The sequence below is a fragment of the Rhea americana genome, unplaced genomic scaffold (assembly GCF_003343005.1).
Source record: "Rhea americana isolate MKP2758 unplaced genomic scaffold, rheAme1 scaffold_480, whole genome shotgun sequence".
Taxonomy (NCBI): Eukaryota; Metazoa; Chordata; class Aves; order Rheiformes; family Rheidae; genus Rhea; species Rhea americana.
The window spans coordinates 205957-218032 of NW_028186624.1; the positions used below are offsets into that span (position 1 = coordinate 205957).

At 59.2% G+C, this 12076-nt stretch overlaps 1 protein-coding gene across 1 annotated transcript in view; it reads right to left on the reverse strand.

Annotated features, from left to right (window-relative positions):
- Positions 1-10011: 10011 nt before the first annotated feature.
- Positions 10012-12076, reverse strand: part of IDO2 (indoleamine 2,3-dioxygenase 2) — a 7170-nt gene continuing 5105 nt past the window's right edge. Inside the window, exons 9-10 of the mRNA XM_085316913.1 lie at positions 11561-11709; positions 10012-11052 (exon numbers count right to left, since the gene is read on the reverse strand). Of these exons, the coding sequence (XP_085173039.1) occupies positions 10688-11052; positions 11561-11709 (514 nt within the window). The 3' untranslated portion in view covers positions 10012-10687. The remainder of the gene's footprint in view (positions 11053-11560; positions 11710-12076) is intronic.

A 12076-nucleotide genomic window follows, 5' to 3' on the forward strand; every position in this document is an offset into this window, starting at 1 on the left:
GGGGCCGGAGCCGGGATCAGCCTCCGAGCGCCGCGGTGCACCCCGCGGCGCGGCGGCGGCGCCCGGGACCGCCGGCTCATCGCAGGGACCTGCTSAGGGCCCGCGATGGTCCACACCGGACCCCAGGACTCCTCAGCCGGGTGGCGAAGGCAGGCAGTTGATTAAAATGGCAAGGATCCCTCATTCCACTACGTTCAGCCTGAAATCAGTTTTGATCTGCAACATGCTGCTTGTTCGCCCGGGCTGCGTGCTGCAACGTGCGGCGTAAGGCCGTTTCCCAGCTTTGAAGCGTGAGCAGTGCTGTTGCCATTTTTGAGGTTCTTYCCAATTCTGGCTTGCAAAACACGGTGTGGGTTTGTGATCTGTTCAGAAACAGATCAGAGCAGCAGTTCCCYTGGGAGGAGGAAAGCTGTGTCACCTCGCCGCAGGGAGCGGGAGCTGGGCCGTGCACTGATGAAACGCGATGGCCAAGGTCGCAGAGAGAAGCCGTAGCAGGAAACCAGGAATTTGCGTTTTCTGTTTCTTAATCTTGGGGCAAAGCAAAGCAGGCYGCGAGGAGCGCGGTGGCTGCTGTCGGGGTGTGATTTGTGCAAGAGCGGTGTGTGTATGGTAGCGGTACGCACCAGGCTTGGGAAACGCTGCGCTCAGAAGAGCTGAGCAGAGAAAACTAATCAGAGCGGTGGAAAACACCCCGGCATACTGTGCAGATATTTATCAGGGAATCAACTGATACGTGAATCACGCRGGAAATTAGGCTGAAATTATGGTGTTATCAACCTTGTATTTCATTYCTGTAGTAACAAGAGCCCCTCGGAGAAAACAGATGGTGTCTGGCTCCCTGGCCGCTAGGAAAGCGGTCACCGCGTTCCTCCTGCCGCCGCCGCGCTCGTCGCAGGGGACCTTTGCAGCCCCCCTCGGCGGGTCTCCTGCCGGGCACCGCGCTCCCCTCGCTGGCACTGGGATGCCAGCAGGTCTTTCAGCTGGCTCCGTCCTGCACTAAGCTCTGCAGCATCCCCTCTCCCTGCCTGCGACCCTAGGCACAGTGGGGCACCAACCTGGAGCAGCCACTGGCATGCTGAAATGCGTGCACGGCTGCGTGCACAGCAGTGTGCATGGCATGCATGGCAGCATGCACAGCGGTATGCATGGTGGCACGCACGGCTGCGTGCACAGCAGTGTGCATGGCGGCGTGCACGGCTGCACGCACGGCTGCACGCACGGTGGCATGCACATGCACTAACCACTGCCGCCTGAGCCGGTGCCGTCGTCCCTGCTGCCCACCCGCGCTGGCGGGGAGCCCCTGGGAGTGCTGGGGTGAGAGCTGGTGTTCGAGTTGCGGGGGCTGGCTGGGGCTGCTGGTGCACCGAGACCTGGGCACAGTGCCCATAGTGTGTGGGGTTTGGGGGGTTTTCTTTTGCATGCTCCCCACAGGGCTCGGCAGCAGCAGAGGCTGCCCCAGGCACACTGCCGAGGGCTGGCGGTGCCCGGCGCGGTGCAGGACCCCCACGTCCCCCACCGGCAGCGGCCCTGCACCACGCCGGGACGCCCCGCCGCAGCAGGACGGGGACGGGCTGGGTGCAGCCTGAGCGCGGCCGGAGCCGGTCGGCTGTTGCCGGCACGATCATTTCTGGGATTATGGCAGGTTACTGAACTTCCGCCAGTTGCTGTTTTCCCCAGTAAACTGTAATCTGCAATGCACGTCAGCTCCCACTCAGAGGAGCAGTAACAGGGCTATAAAACATCGCTGGAGGGGAGGCGAGGCGAGGCTGCGGCGGCTGGCGTCCGGCGTCCCGTGGAGGGGCACGGGCCGCGCAGGCTGCTGGCAGCCCTCGAGGCAGCAGGAGCTCGGCGGGGCGGCAGCCCGGCTGCTTGGCATTGCCCGGCAGAGCGGAAGAGCCCCTGAGGCTTTCCAAACGGCGCTTGCTAGAAGTAGCTGCACCCAGACACATTCAGGCTTTGCAGTGGGGCTTTCGAGAAGTTTCCCAACAATTGTTTTGCCTAAATAYTGTAACCGAAAAGGCTGATGCCTTGTTTATGAGGAAGTCTTGTCTTTGTTCCAGGGATCTGCCCTTGAATCCTTGTCAAGTGTCAGTTCTGTTTTATGGGTATTTTGGTCTCTCTACCTTGGTTTATTTATGCTCACAGTTCCAACAAAAAAGAACACTCTTAGAATTGCGAGTTTATTTCAGCACTGTGTTGGAGGGGAGGAAAGAGGAGAGAGATTATGTGTGTGCATATATATAGAAGTATATGATAAAGTGCTTTGCAATCTTCCTGATGAAAACGTGACTGTACAGCAAACTGCTAATTGAATGCATGCGACATAACTGCTCCTGCTTTCATTCTTGTTTGTTAAAGCTTCAGCATCAAACTAAAAAGCAACCTGTTTTGTAATTGTGCTCTAAAATTACCTTCATCTGCCTAAGAGCAGTCAATCAGATTAGCATTTGCCTTGGAAATAGGAATTCACCCACCCCAAGCATCTGCCTGAGACTGTGATTTTTCACTACCTAACTACAAACCTTCATGTAGGTTATGCTTCATGTTTAAGAGGTTAACTGCTGTGCGTACGCTGCAGAGACCTTCCAGCAGGTCATGCAGCTGCAAAGCCAGGTCCAGATCATATAGGCAAAATGCTGACTCTTTCTTGCTGGGGCTGAAGCGCCCGTGGCCGCTCACGCAGCAGCGCAGGATTCGGGTGTAGACTGTGCCTGTAGCTTTCCTGCAAGCGCAAATTCCTCACTTTGTGGCCTAGGCATGGGCCAAGCGCTGAACAGCTTGGTCAGCACGTGAAGTCTTTCAAAGGCGGTGGAAAAAACCTCTTGCTGCTTSCGATCTTATCCCTGCTCCCTTTCTTTTGTCTCTTACATGAGAAACCCTGCAAGAGCAATGCCAAAAGAAGCGTTTCCCGTCGCGCTGGCTCCCTGGGGAGGGGAGCCGCGCGGCGCGGGAGGGCTGTCCCGAGGAAAACGGCTCTGGGGCGGGTGGGTCTGAGCGTGCCTGCGCGCGTGGCCCCTTCGATCCGATCGCTCGTGCTCCGCCTTCGCGGCAAGAGGGGAAAGCGGAGCAGCTCCCCGTCCCCTGCTTTGCGGGCGCGGCGCCGGGGCGGGCTGCGGGTCCTGACGACGGTGCCGGGTGCATCCCACAGGCGCTGCCTGCTTTGCGCCAGCCCCGTGCCCGTGCGGGGGCTGCAGGGATGGGGAAAGAAACCCTCAAGGAGAGAGCGAAGTTCGGCTTTGCGGTCTGCCGGGGGTGCTGCTGCCGTGCAAAACCCRGGATGCCGGGGGGCTGGTTAGCGAGGCCGCATGGGGAAAGCACCGGCATCCGACAGGTGTCGGACCCGAAGGCGACGCTGCCGCTCCGCGAGCCTCTGCCGTCCGCAGCCGGGCAGAGCCGGGGAGGCGCCGGCGCCCGCGGAGCGGGGACCACGCGTCCCGCGGGATGCGCTGGGCTGCGGCTTCCCACAACGCAGGTGACGGTCCGTGAGTTACTCGGGACCGAGAGGATTAACGGCCCCGCTGATCGCCCCGGAGCTGCTCCGGGCTCTCGCTAGTGAAATCGTCTCCTCGGCAGCTCCTTCTCCCCGTGGGGCCACCCGGCTCCTCTCTGTTGAGGAAACTTCTTTGATCGGTAGAAATTAAACCAGGAAAATATTTTCCATTTCTGTCAGGCTAAAAATGGCTCGAGTCAGGCATGATTGCATGATTGCTAAAAAAAAAAAAAAAAAAAAAAAAAAAGAAAGGAAAATAAATTGAAGCAACCCCAGTGCCTTTTCAGAAGGCTTCCTACTGTTCTTGTCTTGCATGCAGTAAACACAGAGTATATTTAGAAGCAGAGCCCAGCGTGAGACAGCCTCTTACTGCAATGATCGCTGAGCCTTTCTTTTCTTTTTTTTTTTTTTTTTTTTGTCTTCTTAAGAAATGAGTTTGACAGAGCTCCTGGGAAGCTCGGTGCGTGTTGCCTCACAGAATCACCACGTCTGTTTGAAATGCAATCATGTCTGTTTGCTCTTGTTTACCCTGGTCTAGCAACTGTGGGTTTTGAGTGACTAACTTGCAAATAGAAGTCAGCGCGTACACGGCACTTCCTCCAAATGGCAGCAACGAAATGCCACCAATGCAGACAATGATTAAACCCCTGGCTCCCGGCATGCAAGGCCATTCCAACTGTTTAGAGAAACCATTTCCAGCCAGCCACCCACTTTCGCTTYGCCAGACTTGACGTCTGCACCGCAGATGCCCGCCCCGGCGCCTTCCCCGCAGAGCTCGCCACGAGCCGGCTCGTCGCCCCGGGGCCCGCGCGGCCCGGGAGCGGTCGCTCGTTTTAATCCCGAAATGGAGCGGGAATAACAAGTGAGCTAAAGGTGAGGGATGTCGATTTATTGCAAACCTTAGCGTCAGACAGGTACTCCAAGCAGCACCCGATGCTCCGCTGCCCTGAATATATTCTTCTGGTATTATACATGCAAATAGTGGCTGTGACATATTTACTGTAAAAATACGTATTTCATAATGATGCACTTCCTTTATGGTATATATTATTTAAATTACCCCAGCGCCTCATCATAAACCAGGAACCTGCTGTGCTTGGCTGTGAGTAAACGCAGAAAGCGGCAGCTCCAGCCTCCGAGAGCTTGCCACCGGCGCGCACGGGCCTCGTCGCCCCCGCTCCGCGCGGCGTGCCGCGGCGCTGGAGCATCGCTGCCCCTCCGCCCGCCTCGGCCTCCCCCGGGCGACCCGCCGCGATCTCGGCGGGACCGGCCTCCTCCCCAGCAGCAGCAAGGGGGCRCGGGAAGGGGAATTAAACAGAACAGTCGCAGCTGGTTTCTTGCCCCTGGTACCCACAAGGATGTTTCTAGGAYGCAATCTTTATATATACTTAATGCTCTCAGTCTTTGGAGATGGGGAAAGTATAAAACATCTTTCATCAGGGGCATCTTTCCTRAAAGCAAAGCTGCAAACCCAGTCCTCTTTCCTGTCATGTACTAAATTTTTGGTGTGCACTTTTTGTACAAGAAAGAGATTTTTGCTGTGTCCCAGAAACCCATAAAACAGTAGCTGCCAACTAAGTCATTCAGGTTGTCAGTGCTCCGGCTGGACCACGGGCAATGCACTGCGCGGTGACAGTTGTGCCCGTAATCCCAAAAGGAGGCCGAGGACCTTGGCCAAGACATGTCTCTGGCCCAGCTCGTTTCCAAACTGCGTTTGTCCCCGTGCAAAACYGTTTTTATTCTAATGCTCTGCTGCCTGTCAGCCCTTGGTTCCTTCTGTTTCCAACAGCTTTAGGAGTGCAGCGTTTTGCGARCGCTGTCCGTGCATCAGGGACTCACCAGACTGAAGCAGAGCCCTTTCCCAGAGGTCCCTCCGGGTGACTTTCCATCTGGTGACTCGCTTTAGAGCTGCTGCCGTTTCCCAGCACAGGCCGTCCACGGGAAACCGTGAGCAATRTTTTTCTGACACAGGCTGTTCTGTCATTTTAACTTCCCAGTATTCAGAAGCAGAAGGTGCTAAGAGCTGCAGCTGAGCAGATGACGGCACCTCCGCCGTCCTGCGCCCCAGCGATGCTGCAGCTCTGACGGCGCTTCGCTACAGCTTGCTCGCTGCAGCAGAAGCTGGAAAAACACGGGGGAAGCGTTAGGACTCGGCGAGGGGGAGGCAGCTGCCGCCTGCGTGCGGGGACCTGGCGGTGCCGGGCGGCGGGTCGGCTGCGAGCCCTCGGCAGCGGGATCCACCRCGTCCAGGCRTCCCCGGCCCCGCGGTGCCGGTGGCCTGGGCTGAGACAGCGCCGTGTCCRTCACCTCTGCGGAAATGGCTTTTCRGTCTGTCCCTAGCTGCCCTTCCGTATTCAGAGTGATTTAGCAGCAGCTCCGCTCTCCTCCTCTGCCCCGTCAGGGCTGTAACGAGCAGCCGCTGGCGTGAGCCCTGTCCCTGAGTCGTGTCTGGGCGGCAGGCGCTCCTGCCGAGGTGAATAATTCCCCAGGCAGAAGTGAAGCCCTGCAGGTTTCCTGAGCCCTCGCCACGTCGAGGGTTCGGGGGGATGCAGCAGCGCCAGGTGCAAGGTCGGGTTTTGGGTTTGGGGCAGGCGGCAGCACCAGAAACGTGGCTATGGCAGTTGTTTGCCGGGTGCCGGGCGCAACGTTTACGCCCGGAGCGACTTTCCGAGCGAGGAAGAAGCCGCTTTAGCGGAGAGGCTCGGTCCGGGGGCGGGCTGGCGGCGCGCGCGGCCGTCCCGGCGAGCTGGGGCATCCCTCCCCGAAGAGCCCCTGGGCTGCGGCGCCTCGCYGGGGTGGAGCTGCCGGGCAGGGTGCAGCGACGCGGGAGCAGGTTTTGGAGACGCCGCTTTTCCAGGATAGAAACAGCAGAGCGGTTGTGCAGCGGGGTAAAATCTGGGGTGCGAACGGGCAGAGACCTGCAGCCTGCGGGGCACCGAGGTGGCAGGTCCGGGTCCGAGCCTCCCGCCTCGCACGACCAGCACGGCTTAGGGGGGTTGCTCCRAGATACGCTTGCTAGTGGATAGAGAGAAATTGGGATGAAAAATAGCAATCCTGGCACAGACTGGGAACGTGTGGAGATGAATGGCAGAGACGCTTTGGGCGGGAGGAGAAGACAGTCTAGATGGGGCCTTTAGGACTACAGAAGTAGCTGAGGGATCCCGCGTGCTGCTGCAGACCTCCCTGGTACTTAGGGAAAGTTGATCATGAAATGTTTTATAGCTTATGAGGAGCTTGTAAGGCAGCCAGGACCTGGATAATGGGGGATTTTAATTACTTGGATATTGATGGCCGTAATAACTGTGCAAAAAACCACAAAGGGGAACCTGTGGCTGGAGGGGGAGAGCAAGGCTGATCTATACGCAGCACGTTAAATAACCTAAATCGTTCGGAGACTCCTCTGGCCCCGGTTTCAGGAACGGAGCCAAGTATGATAAATCAGATGGAGGTTGAGCAGTGCCTAGAATCCAAATGTTTATATTCTTGTTCGATTTCAAACGTCCACGAGGACAAAAGCGGTGGCAGAAGTCGCAGCTTTGGGGAAGGGGCGCGGCCGGGAGGCGGCTGCAAGCGTGCAGAAGCCTTTCGGACAGGCGTGCGGAGGAGCGCGGGGCGGCAGGGGGGCGGCGGGAGGAGGGCAGCAGGCGCGGAGCCACGGACGGGGTCCGGAGAGGCCGCCGGGGGCCGGCGGTCTGCAGGCAGCGGCGAGCTGYGCGGAGCCCCGGGTTCTCCGCCGAAAGCCTAGGGGAAGGGGCTGTGGGGCTTCGGGGGGGGAGGCGGCGCCAGGCTGCGGGTGCAGGGATTTGCATCCTCGCAGGCGTTCGGGCTGCAGCCGGGGCTGCGGCGTGCCAGCCGCGCTCGTGGCCCTGCGCGCGGCTCCAGGGCCGGCCGCGGCCCGCGCTGGGCAAACCCAGGGTCGCTGCTGCTGCCGCGGCGCGGGCGACCCCCCGACTCCGAGTCCTTGGCGTGGGCGATTCAGATAGCCTGTGTCGCGGGAAAGGGCCCATCCATCACAGCTGGAAGAAGCCGGCCGGGAGTCGGCGCCGGGCGGCCGCGGGCAGCCCGCCGCGGTGCAGGCTTCCGCGGCAGCTGCAGCGTGCCAAGCGCCGAGTTGTTTTTAAATGTATTGCGGCRTTTTTAGGTGTAGGGTCTGCTAAATAATTTAAATCTAACGTGTCTCCAGTCACAGTGCACCCGAGACCGGAGACGCCTGCGTCTTGTGATCAGTATTAGACATCGTGGTTGGGAAACAGGGACGAATCAAAGCTCCCGTGAAGCAGCCGCCCCAGCACGCTGGGAAGTGGGACAGGGCGTCTGCGCGTCGCCCGCTCGGTGCTGAGACGCGGTAGGATCCTCCRGGCTGCACCCGATTAATGCACGTGCTGTAGCTGGATGCTTCTCTTGCAGAGTATTTGGTGAACTGCAGTCAAACTCGATAAGTCCTTCTTACATAGTTTGCCAGGCTGGAAAAGCCGTGGACTAAGCAGCGATGCCAGGGGAGCTGGGCAGGTTGAGGCATCCTCCGCCGTGCCMCGAAGAGCCCGGCGGGGCCCGAAAGCCTTCCCGTGCCGCTCGTCCTCCCCGTTTCCCCGCTCCTCCTTCCTCCTGCCCGGGTTGAGTCACCCTCCTGGCTGCTCCAGTCGTCCCGGCACATGGGGGCCGGGGCGGCCCGTGCGCCTCCCTCGCAGAGCCGCTCGGCACGCGCTCCCCGAGGGCCCGTGTTGTATCTGTCACTTAGCCGGAGTCGTGGGGTTTGGGTTTTCTGTAGTTCACGCAGTTTTCCTGAAATGGTCTGAAATGTAGTAGAGCAAAACAATCACTGGTATGAAATATTTCCAACACAAAATATGCAGCAGCTATTCGGAAGCGAGGATCTAGTGGAATGAGGGCTGCCTGGCAAAGATTTAAAGGTGCTGACGTGCTCCTATGGGTTGTTTACTGTAGATACCTTCTCCTAAGCCCCGGTTTTAAGGCTGCCTTTCAAAAGAGGGCACCAAATAAAATTTAGCAGGGAGCTTTAATAATTCACGCTGCTGTGTGCTAAGCTTTTTGTTGCCCTTCGGGGAATGAAGCCTCATTTCAAAGGACCTTGACTTTCTTCTTTTGGTGCCAGAGAAGTGGCTCTGCTGGAGCTATTTTTGCACCAGGCCACGGACCGGGTGTGAAGCTGTGGGTGGCTGTGCCAGCAAACCGGGCCAGGGAGACGTGGCTGCTTGTGGCCAGATCTCCSTAAGGATCCCGACCTCCTCTAGCACCGGCTGATTGCAGGGAGCTGTGGGTGCTCTCTGGCTGTAAAAATCAAGCCACTTGGGCGTCTGGCATTGTGGAGAAACTCCGTCACTGCTCTCAGTGCAAAGGTCTACCCGTCTGTCCCACAGCACGGAGGTGGCAGCRGTGCAGAGGGAGGGCAGGGGGCCCGGGGTGCCGGCGGTGCCCTGCACAAACTGGGCAAGGGCCAGGTTGGTGGCAGTAGGACCGAGGTCCTCGGCCTCCTCGTTGGAACATGAAGATGGAGAAGCTTGTGCATGCCCAGAAGCGGCAGCTTTACCCTTGGGTCGTCTGTAACCCTTAAGGCGTCAGGAGGCGCAGCGGAGAGCAGCAGTGCATCCTCATTGCTTAATATATCATCTCCAAAGTAGCACGAGCCTCCTCGGCACCGCAYGCTGCTTCCCCCATGGGCCGCTCCMTTCTMMCCTCCGCCGCATCCRCTCGCCTCTCCAGCTGGGTTTGRGCAGCATCGGTGCAATTCTAGTGACTGGATAATTAGTGTTTGTTAGACTTAGCCTGTGAGTAATTATGTTCCAGATGCGCTGTCTGGTTAAGGCCTCTGCCTGTTATTCCAACTGATAATAAGCAATTCAGTAGACAAAACTGTCTCATACAGAGGCACGTAGTAATAAAATGCAATAAGGAGTCCTACTTCTGGACTGGACTGCTTGTTGTTACCAGCCCAGGGATGAGGTTCAGGCTGAGAGATCTGATGAGACTTGGTGACCTGAGATTGCCCTGATWCTTTGGACCGACACATATCTGGCAGCCCTGGGCACTTAAGAAACATGTTTTGTTCCAGGTGTTAAAATGGCATGGTTTGGTTTGTTTTGGGGGCAAGAGGAATCATACCTAACAGCTACGGAAGCGTCTGAGATGCTGACGGCTCTGGGGTCTCGCAGAAAGCCTCTGCAGACCCCGTCTTGCAGGGTGCTGGCAGCTGGCAGACCTGCTGCACTCCTCCCAATGCTCCCCAAATAGAAACTAATATTTTGCTAATTCTGTCCTCCCCCCTCACTTTGATGTTCTGCTGCAAGTGCTGACTGTTCCCAGCCACTGACTTATCCAGCCTTGACCCAGGTAGCTCTCAGCAGCAGTGAGAAAAGCAGGTTTCTGCTGCCACCTCGTGATGGGAGAAGTGCCCTCAACTGTCTGCAGGGGTTTTGATTTCTTGGTGTGGGCAACTAGTTATGCTAGGGCGCAGTACCTGAAGGTCTTTCTTTGCAATGGAAATCTGAGGCTAGATGCTCGTTTTTAGGGATTCCAACTTTATTGGTCAATTTACTTCATGTGATCTCGAATTGCTTGTGCTCCAGCTCCCGGTGGTTTCTCAGGGGTCGAGTCTGCAGGGTGGGGATTGGAAAACGGGGCCAGTGCAGCAGCGGCCCGGGAGGAGGTGCTGCGAGGAGCGCGGCTCTGCCTGGTGCCTGCAAAGGGGTGCTGTGCTCCCTAGGCGCTTTCCGGGGCTGGGGGGCCGGAGTGCTGCCCTCCCTGGAGCAGGCTCGCGATCACACCGGCAACCTCCAGAGGATAACCGTAAAACTGTGGGAAACGATTGTGAGGAATACGCACGCTCGTGGAAACGGGGAAAGGGTTAGGGTTAGGCTGGCCAGCAGCGATGGACGGAGACCCCCAAGGGGCAGCGTGCGGTCGCGAGTCCGGGGCAGGGGCGGCCGGGGCCCGGCGGTGCCCGGGCTTGGCGCGGGCAGGGATGGATGCTGAGGGCCAGATGATTTCCCTCTGATGAAGAGCGGTTCGCCTTGGTCCCGGTGTCTCCGAGCGGCACAAGTGGGACTGGGCTACCTAAGATGAAGCTTTCAGTGACGGTCGCTGTAGTCAGGTTTGGGCTCGAGCTCTACGGACGCTGAACGGAGTCAGCTGGTCTCCGAGACCTGCTTTCGGCCGTGCCTTAGGGACCGCGAGGACGCTTCAGGCACTTATCATCCCTTCCCTCGTCGTGTCCCTGACGCTCTTGAGGAACCTGAAGATGTGCGAGCCGCCAGTCCCTTTGGCTTCCAGCAGGGAAGGTGGCTTCCCCGGCGGGGGGCCGGCGGCGGGCTCGCCCTGCCGGGCCCTGGCCTTGGCAGCCGCGGAGCTGATGTACTTAGTGACGATGGCGATGTGGCAGGTCCTGAAGTCGGTCAGGGCAGAGACGCACTGGTCGAAGGCGGCGCAGAGCTTCCTGCTCCCGGAGCAGAGGACGTGCTGCTTCAGGGACGGGGCGCGCTGGATTTCTTCCACAAAGGCGCGGTGGGGAGGGGGCATGTAGTCCCTCATCCTGTGCAGGAAGGCGGCTGCAAAACACCAGCAAAGGGAGAAATGAGCCTGTGTCCAATGGGTTAAAGCAGTCGGATGCTYGGGCAGGGAGCAGCCAGGCTGAAGCCTCGGTGCTGGCGCGGTGCGTGGGCTGCGGTGGCTCTTCCCGCTCGCCAGCAGCCTTTTCCGCTCTTGCAGAAACTGCGGCGCTGGCAGGAGATGAGCTGCCTGGAGCCGCTCTGCGCCTGGGGCAGCGGGGATGTGCTTGGTTTTACATGCASGAGAGCTGGCTGAGGGCCTTATATATAAGGATAGGAATTGGTAATGGCGTGAAAGCGCCAGCCGGCATCCCGTTTGCGGACTTCCTCCCCGGCCGTGCTCYGTGGCCAGGGCTGGCGGCCGGCAAAGGCCCCCGGGCTTCATGTACTGCTAAATCTGCCGCCCGCAAAGCCGTGGGAAACACGCTGGCCGGGTCCTTCCCCTGCCCCTCTCCTCTCCCCCACACACTTAATTGCTTGAGAAAAGAAAAGGAAGTGTTTGACTTACTGCTTTCCTCGCTGTGGCGAATGCCCAGGAGCTCGTCGAAGGCGTGGAGGACGGTGCTCTGCGCGGCGCTGCCGCCGGAGTACGCCATGGGCTCCTCCGACACTCCTTCGTAGACCAGCCCGTGCGGCATCGCCGGGTTGTCCTTCCAGCTGAGCGAGAGGAGCCGGCGGTCGGGAGGGGCGGCGGGGAAGGGCGGCCGCCAGGCCAGACCCCGCCGTGGCACGGAAAGCCTCCTGGGCAAGCCTGGCGGGCCATCCCCGGGGCGCCTGGGCTTCGGGAGGGGARGTGGCGGCCAGCTGCCTGGCACAGTGCCTCAGCACAAGCCCAGGCAGCGGAGACCCCCAGGAAAACCCACCGCCCGCTCAGGAGCAAGGTGCGGGGCCGCGGCAGCAGCCAGCCTGTGCCGTGCTGCGTGCTGCACCGCGTGCTATGATGGTGTGCCATGCCACGTGCTGTGCCATGTGCCATGCCACATGCCGTGTGCCGTGCCAGCATGCCGTGCCACGTGCCGTGCCG